Source organism: Oncorhynchus masou, chromosome 12, assembly GCF_036934945.1.
Source record: "Oncorhynchus masou masou isolate Uvic2021 chromosome 12, UVic_Omas_1.1, whole genome shotgun sequence".
NCBI classification, from domain to species: domain Eukaryota; kingdom Metazoa; phylum Chordata; class Actinopteri; order Salmoniformes; family Salmonidae; genus Oncorhynchus; species Oncorhynchus masou.
In genome coordinates, this window is record NC_088223.1 from 42,814,859 (window position 1) to 42,826,798 (window position 11,940).

At 44.2% G+C, this 11,940-nt stretch overlaps 1 protein-coding gene across 1 annotated transcript; it reads left to right on the forward strand.

Moving 5' to 3' along the window:
- The first annotated feature begins 2,186 nt into the window (after positions 1-2,186).
- Positions 2,187-11,665, forward strand: LOC135550131 (zinc finger protein 782-like). Its single transcript, XM_064980646.1, has 5 exons — positions 2,187-2,213; positions 2,779-2,942; positions 5,353-5,468; positions 6,028-6,171; positions 10,349-11,665. The coding sequence occupies exons 2-5, from the start codon at positions 2,828-2,830 to the stop codon at positions 11,063-11,065; spliced, it is 1,092 nt and encodes a 363-aa protein (XP_064836718.1). The 5' UTR covers positions 2,187-2,213; positions 2,779-2,827; the 3' UTR covers positions 11,066-11,665.
- The last annotated feature ends 275 nt before the right edge of the window (positions 11,666-11,940 follow it).

Here is an 11,940-nt window from a genome sequence, read left to right on the forward strand (position 1 = left end):
TCTGCTTGCCCTCGTCTGCTTCTGGGGGAAGTGGAGCCTTGCTTCCCCGTCTGTGCCGGTGGGCTCCTCCTGAAGATGATGGTGGTTGGGATAGAAAGCCAGGGGTCCGCACTACCCGGTCTATGCGGACCCCGAGCCGTTTCCCTGAGCTCTGGGGGACATGGGGCAATCTCGGCGCAGATGGCCTGGCTGGCCACAACCCCAGCAGACCCTGGGACCAGGGCTTGTGTTTCGTGCCGCCTGTAGCGACACAGCCCGAATGAGTTTTGTCATTTCGGCCACCCAAGCAGGCTTTTCCGGCTCCGGGCTGCTCTGCCCCCCAGCTCGCACAGAGGGTGTGTCTCCCTGCACCCCCACCAAAGCCCCAGCTGAAGCCCCAGCCCACACCAGCTCCCTCTCCAAAGCCATCTCCAAGGCTGTCTGCAATGACTCAGGATGAGCCAGCTGGGTCTGTATGCGCAGCTCCGTAGGAGAGAGCGCCTGTATGAACGAACTGGTCCCGTGCTAGCTCGCTCTGCACGGAGGGGGGCATGTGAGCATATGCCCGCCGAGAGAGGCTCTCAATGTCATTAGCTAGCACCCGTAGAGGCTCTCCAGGCTGTCTGCGTCTATTACTCAGTTCGGAGCGCAGTAGCCCGGGCTGTACACACTGTCCATAGCGCCTCCTCAGTGCTCCCACTAAAGCACCATAATCATGCCTGTCCTCGGGGCTAATCAATATCAAACAGGCCAGAGCTTCATCCGTGAGGCATAAAGCCAACTGCAGTGCCCTTTCTTCATCCGACCACCCCCTAAAATGAGCTAACAGTTCAAACTGAGCATGAAAAGCTTCCCAATCCGCCTTACCGTAATACTTCGGGGTCTTAACAGATACGGACGCAGCCGGGAACTGGGCGCCGCCATGTTTGTTTACATCCTGAGCCCCAGATTCCTCGTCACGCCGCGTCGACGTCGCCACTTCGGTCCGCCCACCAGAATCCGCGCGAAATACAGACGACGAAGCACTCATGCCCGCTTCAGCCGCCATCGCTCTAACGTCCTCCCTCAAGCGGCCTCTGCGCTCCGACGCCCTGGCGATCTCCTCAGACAGAACCCCCGACGTCCATTCACACGCACCTCCTTGGCCATAATCGTCCCCTACCTCCACCTTCACTTTCGGATTCCCTCGACGCATTTTCAATCCCCGTTCTCACCTACGGTAGCTAGCCACATAAGTCAGCTAGCTAGCTGGCTAACTTGTATCAACGTTTTTACTTCTGACACCAATGTAATGACCTGACTAGATCATAAATGTGTTGTGATACAAAACCAGGTAAGTGCATGCTTTAGGACCATGCGGACGCCTCCGAGCGTCAGGTAGGCTGTTTGGAGTGTTTATTAGACTGGATACATTTTTTTGTTATGTCCCCCAATTTCTAAAACCAAGGGTGCACTGGACCTAACCACATCAGTGCATTTGTTACGATAATAATCTATATAAATGTACAGGGGCCTCATTTATTAATATTTTATAGAAATTCTAAAATACTACTTAAACTTAATTTAGAATGCTCCAATGCATAAAAAGTGTGATTTATCAAACAATATATGCACACCTGTAGGAGATAACCATTGATAAATACCAATTGTTCTCAGCCTCAATACTCGGTGCAAGACCTTGGCTATTTACGTTTCGAAATTCCCCTAATGAACCATATATGGTCAAAATCATTCCTTTAAAGCGCGTGGGGAATTTAAGGTCGCAACTCAAAACTGCTAAGAGGAAAAAAAGACTGAAATAGAAGTGCCAGTGTCAGAGATTGAGTACAACCAAAAGCATGTATTTGGCTCAAGCAATAAAAACAACGCCTCAAAGAGAGGACATGAGGTAGTTGCTTTAAGACAAATGAGTAGGCAACAGTCACCGATAAACCATCTATCCTCAACAGCTCCCTCCTGTAGGCATATATGCCAACATTGCTGTTCTGCAGAATGAACAAATCCTGTGTGTACCACCTGGCGACCACGATCCATCTCATTATTTTAATCTTGTTTTGAATATTCGTTGACTTCGACTGCCTGTATTCAATAGAGACGCTATGCTTACGAGCCTCGTGTCATGAATATGCATAGACAAATCGAGGCAATTTGGATATTAAGTGTGTTTTTATAATCCAGTGTCACGTGATGTGGGTCAAGAGTTCACACAAAGACTTCATTTCATTGGACACTGGGTAAGGAACGGTTGAAGCTAACTTGCCAGCTACGTATAAATGTTTACATTGATTTTGCCTTGGATTTGAGTGTGCAATTCCAAATTATACAAATAAATCTGCATGAAAATCTAGTGCAACAATATAGCTAATGCTATTTTATCATTTTTTGCGGAAAATGTCTGCTTTAGTTCCAGTTTGAAATCCCCCCTCCCTGTTGTCTGCATTGCCTGGCTAAATATATAACGTTATTTGCTTTCTTATATTTGTTGTTTTTCTGTGTGGTTATCAATACCTTTTTCTGTTCTGTAAAACATATCTAGTGGCAAAGGCTAAGCCCGCTAGCCTTCCTTCCTAGCTAGTTAGCATGCTAAATAATCATTCATCAAGTTCCTCAATCATTTGATCCACGGCGCATTTTGTTGGTTGTTGCTCGCTACGTTACCTAATTAACGTTAGTTATCGAAACATACACACAGGTTCACAGTGGCTTGCTATTAGTTGCCAATTAACGTGAGAAAAATAAGACAATGCTGCAAATAGGAATTCATTCCCACATCCGATGATGCCTGTATTTGTGTTACAGCCCGATGATGTAAACTTGTGTTTGCATTGCTGGGTGGATTCAGACGTCGATGGAGTTGGGTAATGTTATGTTGGACATAGAGCAGGTCGTTTTGGGGGAAGAGGTGATGACCAGTGCCACAGCGTCCACCATCAAGCCACAGACTGTTCCTGCTATCCAACCCTGTAAGCACACATTTGTGTATATCTTTTATATATATTCCCCCCCCCCCCTTTATTTAACCAGGTAGGCCAGTTGAGAACAAGTTCTCATTTGCAACTGCGACCTGGCCAAGATAAAGCAAAGCAGTGCGACAAAAAACAACACAGAGAGACTTGGTGGGAAAACACATGGGATAAACAAAAGTACCGTCAATAACACAATATAAAAATCTATATACAGTGTGTGCAAATGGAGTAAGGAGGTCAGGCAATAAATAGGCCAATAGTAGCGAAGTAATTACAATTTAGCAAATTAACACTGGAGTGATAGATGTGCAGATGATGATGTCCAAGTAGAAATGCTGGTGTGCAAAAAAAGTAAATAAATACAATATGGGGATGAGGTAGGTAGTTGGATGGGCTATTTACAGATGGGCTGTGTACAGCTGCAGCAATCGGTAAGCTGCTTGGATAGCTGATGCTTAAAGTTAGTGAGGGAGATGTCTCCACCTTAAGCGATTTTTGCAAATTGTTCCAGGCATTGGCAGCAGAGAACGGTAAGGAAAGGCGGTCAAAGGAGGAATTGGTTTTGGGGGTGACAGTGAAATATACCTGCTGGAGCGCGTGCTACAGGTGGGTGTTGTTATGGTGACCAGTGAGCTGAGATGAGGAGGAGCCAGTGGGTCTGGCGACAAATATGTAGCTAGGGCCAGCCGGCGAGAGCATACAGGTCACAGTGGTGGCTAGTATATGGGGCTTTGGTGACAAAACAGATGGCACTGTGATAGACTGCATTCAGTTTGCTGAGTAGAGTGTTGGAGGCTATTTTGTAAATGACAACGACGAAGTCGAGGATTGGTAGGATAGTCAGTTTTACGAGGGTATGTTTGGCAGCATGAGTGAAGGAGGCTTTGTGAAATAGGAAGCCGATTGTAGATTAATTTTTGGATTGGATATGCTTAATATGAGTCTGGAAGAAGAGTTTACAGTCTAGCCAGACACCTAGAATATGTGGACAACTACAAATACCTAAGTCAGAACTGTCCAGAGTAGTGATTCTAATCGGGCGGTCGGGTGCAGGCAGCAATCGGTTGAAGAGCATGCCTTTAGTTTTATTCATTGATGTATACAGAGAAGAGAGTCGGCCCGAGAATTTAACCTTGTGGTACCCCGATAGACTGTCGGAGGTCCGGACAACAGGCCCTCCGATTTGACACACTGAGCTCTATCTGAGAAGTAGTTGGTGAACCAGGCGAGGCAGTCATTTGAGAAACCAAGGCTGTTGAGTCTGCTGATGCAGTGATTGTCGAAAGCCTTGGCCAGATCGAAGAAGATGGCTGCACAGTACTGTCTTTTATCAATGGCGGTTGTGATATCGTTTAGTATCTTGAGCGTCGCTGAGGTGCACCCGTGACCAGCTCTGAAACCGGATTGCACAGCGGAGAAGGTACGGTGGGATTCGAAATGGTCAGTGATCTGTTTGTTAACTTGGCTTTCGAAGACTTTAGAAAGGCAGGGCAGGATGGATATAGGTCTGTAACAGTTTGGGTCTAGAGTGTCACCCCTTTTGAAGATGGGGATGACCACGGCAGCTTTCCAATCTTTAGGAATCTCGGACAATACGAAAGAGAGGTTGAACAGGCTAGTAATAGGGGTTGTAACAATGGCGGCGGATCATTTTAGAAAGCGAGGGTCCAGATTGTCTAGACAAGATGATTTGTACGAGTCCAAGTTTTGCAGCTCTTTCAGAACATCTGCTATCTGGATTTGGGTGAAGGAGAAGCTGGGGAAGCTTGGGCAAGTCGCTGCGGGGGGTGCTGTTGGCCGGGGTTGGGGTATCCAGGAGGAAAGCAAGGCCAGCCGTAGAGAAATGCTTCTTGAAATTCTCGATTATTGTGGATTTATCGGTGGTGACAGTGTTTTCTAGCCTCAGTGCAGTGGGCAGCTGGGAGGAGGTGCTCTTGTTCTCCATGGACTTTACAGTGTCCCAGAACTCTTGGAGTTAGAGCTACAGGATGCACATTTCTGTTTTAAAAAGCTAGCCTTTGCTTTCCTAACTGACTGTGTGTATTAGTTCTTGACATGAAAAGTTGCATATCGTGGGGACTATTCAATGCTAGAGCAGTCCGCCACAGGATGTTTTTGTGCTGGTCAAGGGCAGTCAGGTTTGGAGTGAACCAAGGTCTATATCTGTTCTTAGTTCTACATTTTTGAAAGGGGCAGGCTTATTTAAGATGGTGAGGAAATTACTTTTAAAGAACAACCAGGCTTCCTCTACTGACAGGATAAGGTCAATATTCTTCCAGGATACCCGGGCCAGGTCGATTTAAAGGCCTGCTCACAGAAGTGTTTTAGGGAGCGTTTGATAGTGATTTCAGATAGTTGTTTATGTGTTTGAATTTCAAGTGCAGTATCTCCTCTCCTTTTATTGCAGATCAGCATGACAGCCTACAGTGTTTTCAATGCTTCATTACGTTTTGTAATGCCAAGGCCAAGGAGAGGCACATGAGGAAGAGCCATCGTGAGGAATACAAGCAGTCGCTCCAACAGGTACGGAATGGATAAAAGAAATGCAAGATGCATTGCAGGAGTAGGGTGAAATTGCCCTTAGATGCTGATCTTGGGTAATTTTTAAGATTTTCTTTAGTAAATGCTTAAGTTTAGAATTCAATCAAATGTATTTATAAAGCCCTTCTTACAGCTTTTGTCACAAAGTGCTGTACAGAAACCCAGCCTAAAACTCCAAACAGCAAGCAATGCAGGTGTAGAAACACAGTGGCTAGGATAAGCTAGAAAGGCCAGAACCTAGGAAGAAACCTAGAGAGGAACCAGGCTATGAGGGGTGGCCAGTCCTCTTCTGGCTGTGCCGGGTGGAGATTAACAGAACATGGCCAAGATGGTGGAACATGGTTCATAGATGACCAGCAGGATCAAATAACAGTTGGGGAGGGCAGGGGGGCTGATTGTACCTATGGGAAACTTCACCCCGGAGCTGCAAAGCGCACAGCTTAGCAGCAGGATGCTGTAGCCCTGTATGCACAGAATATATAATGATGTACATTACTTCTAACACTTAATTATTTGTTATCTGTTTTGTGTTATTTGGCAGACCGATACGCTGTTCACCTGTTATGTGTGCGATCGTACCTACTCCTCCTCTGAGGAGCTGACACGGCACCAGACCTCACACAGCCTGGAAGACAAGCCCTTCCGCTGCTCCCACTGCCAGGGAAGCTTCCGGACCTTCTCTGAGGTGAGACAGCGGTCTTTCAATGAAAGTTGTAAGGTCTTTTGTCTAATGACTTTTAGTGGTGTGAAAGGACCCCAGTAATCTCGGTTAACCCAGAACTAAAATCGTTCCAAATTTGGTCAGATGCTCGATTAGGTTTTGGGGGTAAACGTGTAAGAAGTTGAGATTTCCAGTTTGCGACATCTCCACCCTCACAAAAGGACACTCTTAGCCAAAGCCCTCCCTTCTGATATTTTCACCTGTGTTTATCATCCGTTGAAGTAAAGTCGTTTAACCCTTTTTACCCGTACTCGGGTTGAAAATGGCAGATTTGGGCACTGATAAGCTATAAATGACATCAGAGCTCAGGCTCTGCGCTTCATTCACAGTGCTGTATGGCTTTAGACTGTCAGCCGTTCTGAACATCAGCACCGCACGCGGCAAGAAGTTGCCCCCGTCCTTCCTGCTAATTGGGTAACTTTTGCAGATTTCTGTTGTTGTTGTTTGAGGGAATTCTGTAAATATGAAGAAGACTCAATGTATTTTGAAAGATGAGACCTTGAAGATTAAAATAAATACCACTTTGATGTCATACAAGCAGCTGCCAAACACCTTTGAGTTCAAATGTGCATATCACATTTCCATATCACAATACTCATGTCATATACAGTGTCAATGTTTATAATCACTGTTTTATGTACAGTTACAAGATGACATGGTTTCAACCTGAGTTGTTCTGAACAGAATGAGCCTATGTTTGTCTATTGTGAATAAAATTCACTGCAGAACACGCATCTGAAGGCACTCATGACTCCTTTCTATGCGTACCAAAATTCTGATCTGTTTCGCTGAATTGCCAGACACATATTTTATAACTTCGGGGGCAGGTAGCCTAGTGGTTAGAGCGTTGGGCCAGTAACCGAAATGTTGCTGGATCGAATCCCCGAGCTGACAAGGTAAAAATCTGTCCTTGTGCCCCTGAATAAGGCAGTTAACCCACTGTTCCCCGTTAGGCCGTCATTGTAAATAAGTATTTGTTCTTAACTGACTTGCCTAGTTAAATAAAGGTTACATAAAAAATACATGTTGGAAATAAAACAAGCTTTCCAATGATTTAAAATGGGCCATTTTATTGAATTACGTTTTGGAATACTGACTAGTTACTCAGCTCAAAAAAGCACCTTATATTTGAAGACTCTTCTTTAGCCTTGTTCACACACACTGCTCCAATAAGTTTTGTTTTTCAAATTCCGTTTTGGAATACTGACTGTCCAAACAGCAAGTTACAAGTGACCAAATCAGACATATGTGTTCAGGCATCAGTCATTTGCTGTCATGGCTATGTTTGTCATAGTAACAACCGGTGTATGTACAGTGCCTTGCGAAAGTATTCGGCCCCCTTGAACTTTGCGACCTTTTGCCACATTTCAGGCTTCAAACATAAAAATATAAAACTGTATTTTTTTGTGAAGAATCAACAACAAGTGGGACACAATCATGAAGTGGAACGACATTTATTGGATATTTCAAACTTTTTTAACAAATCAAAAACTGAAAAATTGGGCGTGCAAAATTATTCAGCCCCTTTACTTTCAGTGCAGCAAACTCTCTCCAGAAGTTCAGTGAGGATCTCTGAATGATCCAATGTTGACCTAAATGGCTAATGATGATAAATACAATCCACCTGTGTGTAATCAAGTCTCCGTATAGATGCACCTGCACTGTGATAGTCTCAGAGGTCTGTTAAAAGAGCAGAGAGCATCATGAAGAACAAGGAACACACCAGGCAGGTCCGAGATACTGTTGTGAAGAAGTTTAAAGCCGGATTTGGATACAAAAAGATTTCCCAAGCTTTAAACATCCCAAGGAGCACTGTGCAAGCGATAATATTGAAATGGAAGGAGTATCAGACCACTGCAAATCTACCAAGACCTGGCCGTCCCTCTAAACTTTCAGCTCATACAAGGAGAAGACTGATCAGAGATGCAGCCAAGAGGCCCATGATCACTCTGAATGAACTGCAGAGATCTACAGCTGAGGTGGGAGACTCTGTCCATAGGACAACAATCAGTCGTATATTGCACAAATCTGGCCTTTATGGAAGAGTGGCAAGAAGAAAGCCATTTCTTAAAGATATCCATAAAAAGTGTTGTTTAAAGTTTGCCACAAGCCACCTGGGGGAGACACCAAACATGTGGAAGAAGGTGCTCTGGTCAGATGAAACCAAAATTGAACTTTTTGGCAACAATGCAAAACGTTATGTTTGGCGTAAAAGCAACACAGAACATCACCCTGAACACACCATCCCCACTGTCAAACATGGTGGTGGCAGCATCATGGTTTGGGCCTGCTTTTCTTCAGCAGGGACAGGGAAGATGGTTAAAATTGATGGGAAGATGGATGGAGCCAAATACAGGACCATTCTGGAAGAAAACCTGATGGAGTCTGCAAAAGACCTGAGACTGGGACGGAGATTTGTCTTCCAACAAGACAATGATCCAAAACATAAAGCAAAATCTACAATGGAATGGTTCAAAAATAAACATATCCAGGTGTTAGAATGGCCAAGTCAAAGTCCAGACCTGAATCCAATCGAGAATCTGTGGAAAGAACTGAAAACTGCTGTTCACAAATGCTCTCCATCCAACCTCACTGAGCTCGAGCTGTTTTGCAAGGAGGAATGGGAAAAAAATTCAGTCTCTCGATGTGCAAAACTGATAGACATACCCCAAGTGACTTACAGCTGTAATCGCAGCAAAAGGTGGCGCTACAAAGTATTAACTTAAGGTGGCTGAATAATTTTGCCTACCCAATTTTTCAGTTTTTGATTTGTTAAAAAAGTTTGAAATATTCAATAAATGTCGTTCCACTTCATGATTGTGTCCCACTTGTTGTTGATTCTTCACAAAAAAATACAGTTTTATATCTTTATGTTTGAAGCCTGAAATGTGGCAAAAGGTTGCAGAGTTCAAGGGGGCCGAATACTTTCGCAAGGCACTGTATGTACAGTGGTGTAGACTGATTGGTGGTGGTGCTCGTGCTTCCTATCACTCAGAAGTTATGTAGCAACAATGCCTGCCATGGAACTTTTCCCGGTTGCTTTGAATGTTCAAAATCATAGTGTAAGAACACTTTTTAAAGTCTTAAATTATAAGATCCAACTTTCAAAAGGAGTAATTTTTGGCTAGTCACAGCAGTCAGCTATAGCTAGGTAGCTGTTTAGCTTTCTAGCACATTCACTCATTTTGTTTGTAAACAATTAACAAGCTAGTTAGCTACAACCTCCATGTTCTTGTCAAACGCAACAGAGAGGGCAAATAACAGTTTGAAAAACCACCTGAAGGCAAAAAAATCAGATTTGACCGTTCAGTCACAAGTCGCATGGCCAGGTATCGGATTTGTATCTGACTTCAATGTGGCCTTTGGCTGTTCACACTGCAGGAAAAATAACAGATTTGAATCGGATATGCAAAAAAATAGGATTTGAGTCTCTTCAAACTGCTTGAAATGACTTAGGAACTGTGCACGTGGCCACTTGTAGACTGCAGTTATTACTCTCAGTCAAACCATTGTAAAAAAAACAAAAACATATATTGCACCTACCCCACGTTTTTCAGGAATATTCTTATGCTACTGAATATATCCAGAGTGTTTTCAGATTTTGTTATTAACAAATGCAGTGAAAAGTACAGTAAATGTAAACTGCACATAAAATCAAGTGTAATGTTTGGATTCAGTCTTGAACTGTTATCAGCTTTGGTTGAATAATTTCCCCATAACTTTTTATTTCTTCTCTAAGAAACATTTCAATTTAGCCCTGTCCATATAGGCCAATTCCCATGAGTGTCAGAGTTAAGCACTGCCTTTGCCCAATCCTGATGCGTCCAAATTACCAGTGACGAAAACACAAGACCCAGAATGTATTAATGCTTCTTATTATCTTACGCATCCCATAGAATGCAGACAGATCTACGGTACCAGTTATGTTAACATAGTCTGTCCATGAGATATTAAGACCCCATTAATATTAGCTGTGGTCATGGCATCAGCTAATGGGAATCCCAATAAAGATAAAGAACCGGGGGCTAGGCAGGTGCTGTGTAGTGCATCTGCCTTCTGTTGTCCATTGGTGCCTTGGTCCCCATGTTTGTTTCCTCAAGATGCCCTAAGCCTCTTATAATTTTGCTTCTGTCTCTCATAGTTGACAGTCCACCGGCGACAGCTGTGCAAGGAGCGGCAGTGTGTGTGCAAGGAATGTGGTATGGTATTCCGGCGCCCAAAACAGTTACGCACCCACTGCCTCACCCAGCACCCACAGCCACTGGAAGAGGAGGATTATGACACCAAGACTCACCGTTGTGGCAAGTGTGGCCGCGGGTTTGAGGCGGAGGTGGATCTTGTGCTGCATCAGGAGAACTTTGCGGGTGATCAGCATTGCGATGCAAAGGTCCCGGCCAAAAAACGTGGCCGACCTCCCAAGAAAGTGTCTGAGGCAGCAGACGGAGAGAAGAGTGGTGAAGCTGAGGAGGGGGGAGAGGAGTCTGTGGCAAAAATAGGGAAAGGACCGGGGCGACCCCCTAAGGAGGAGCTCCAAATTCCCTGTCCTGAAGCTGAGTGTGACCTCACCTTCTCCTCTGTTGCCCTTCTCCGGGCCCACAAGAAGGAGAAGCACGGGTGGCCGCCTCAACCTCGCAAGGCTCACCCCTGCTCTGAGTGTGAAGAGATCTATGCCCGGCTGGAGCAGCTCAAAGCCCACATAGCCAGGGCTCACAGCTCTGGCCGACACAACTGCCCCACCTGCGGCAAGAGCTTTAGTCGGGAGAGCAACCTAAAGGCACACCAGAAGACACACACTGAGGGAGAAGAGGCAACAGAAAAAAGAAAAGAGATAATCCCGGGAAAGGGAATATCATCATGAAAAATGTATAATGGTTTAGGGTTTTGAAAATATAATTTTGAGTAAAACAGGCCTTGATGTGGGTGGGTTTTTCTATGTTCAAGATGGGGGTTTGGAATATGTGACATACCATACACAAAAGCACTTGGATCATTAGATTGTTCCTGATTGGTCCCACTGTGGTTATTTTAAAGTGCTTTTAGAAAAACAACAAAATGTACTGTGTATAAAACCCTTTATACAGATGTGTACATGATTGTGAATTACAACTGCCCCCCCAGAGTGGGAATCTATTTGTTTCCATATTGCCAACACCTTTAAAAAATTATAATTTTGTATTGATATTACGGATCTAGAGCTAGTCTAACGATTTGCCTCAAATGTGAGAAGTTTTTGTAACTTATAGTATGGATTTTAGTAGGTAATCAATGGGTTTTATGGTGTACCATTCCACTCATAATTTAGTTTGTTCCTGTCAAGGCATCTTCTGATCATGTACATTTGTATTGGTCTGGAGAATCCATTGTTCCGTGAAGGATGTCATTGTTGTATTCAGGTGATCTTGTACTTTTTTTCATCCACAATGAAATAGTAATGCATTAAACTAAGGAGTGATTTAAATTGCAGTCTGTAATCAATGTGAATTTAAGGTTATGAGAAATGTCACCCTGAAATGAATGGAAACTATAAGCACTGAATAAGATTGTATTGTGCTTATCTTTTCCATTCATTTGGGGTTGTTGTGGCAGAAGGAGCTAGTGAGGATAGATAGGAAGAATGAGGAGGAAATCCAAAGGCTTGTGGCAGAAAAGGGAAAAGATGAGAGGTCAAGGAGGAAGAAAGACAAAGGGATAGAGAATAACAGCCTCAAAAGCAAACGCTTGTCGTGGAGAAGG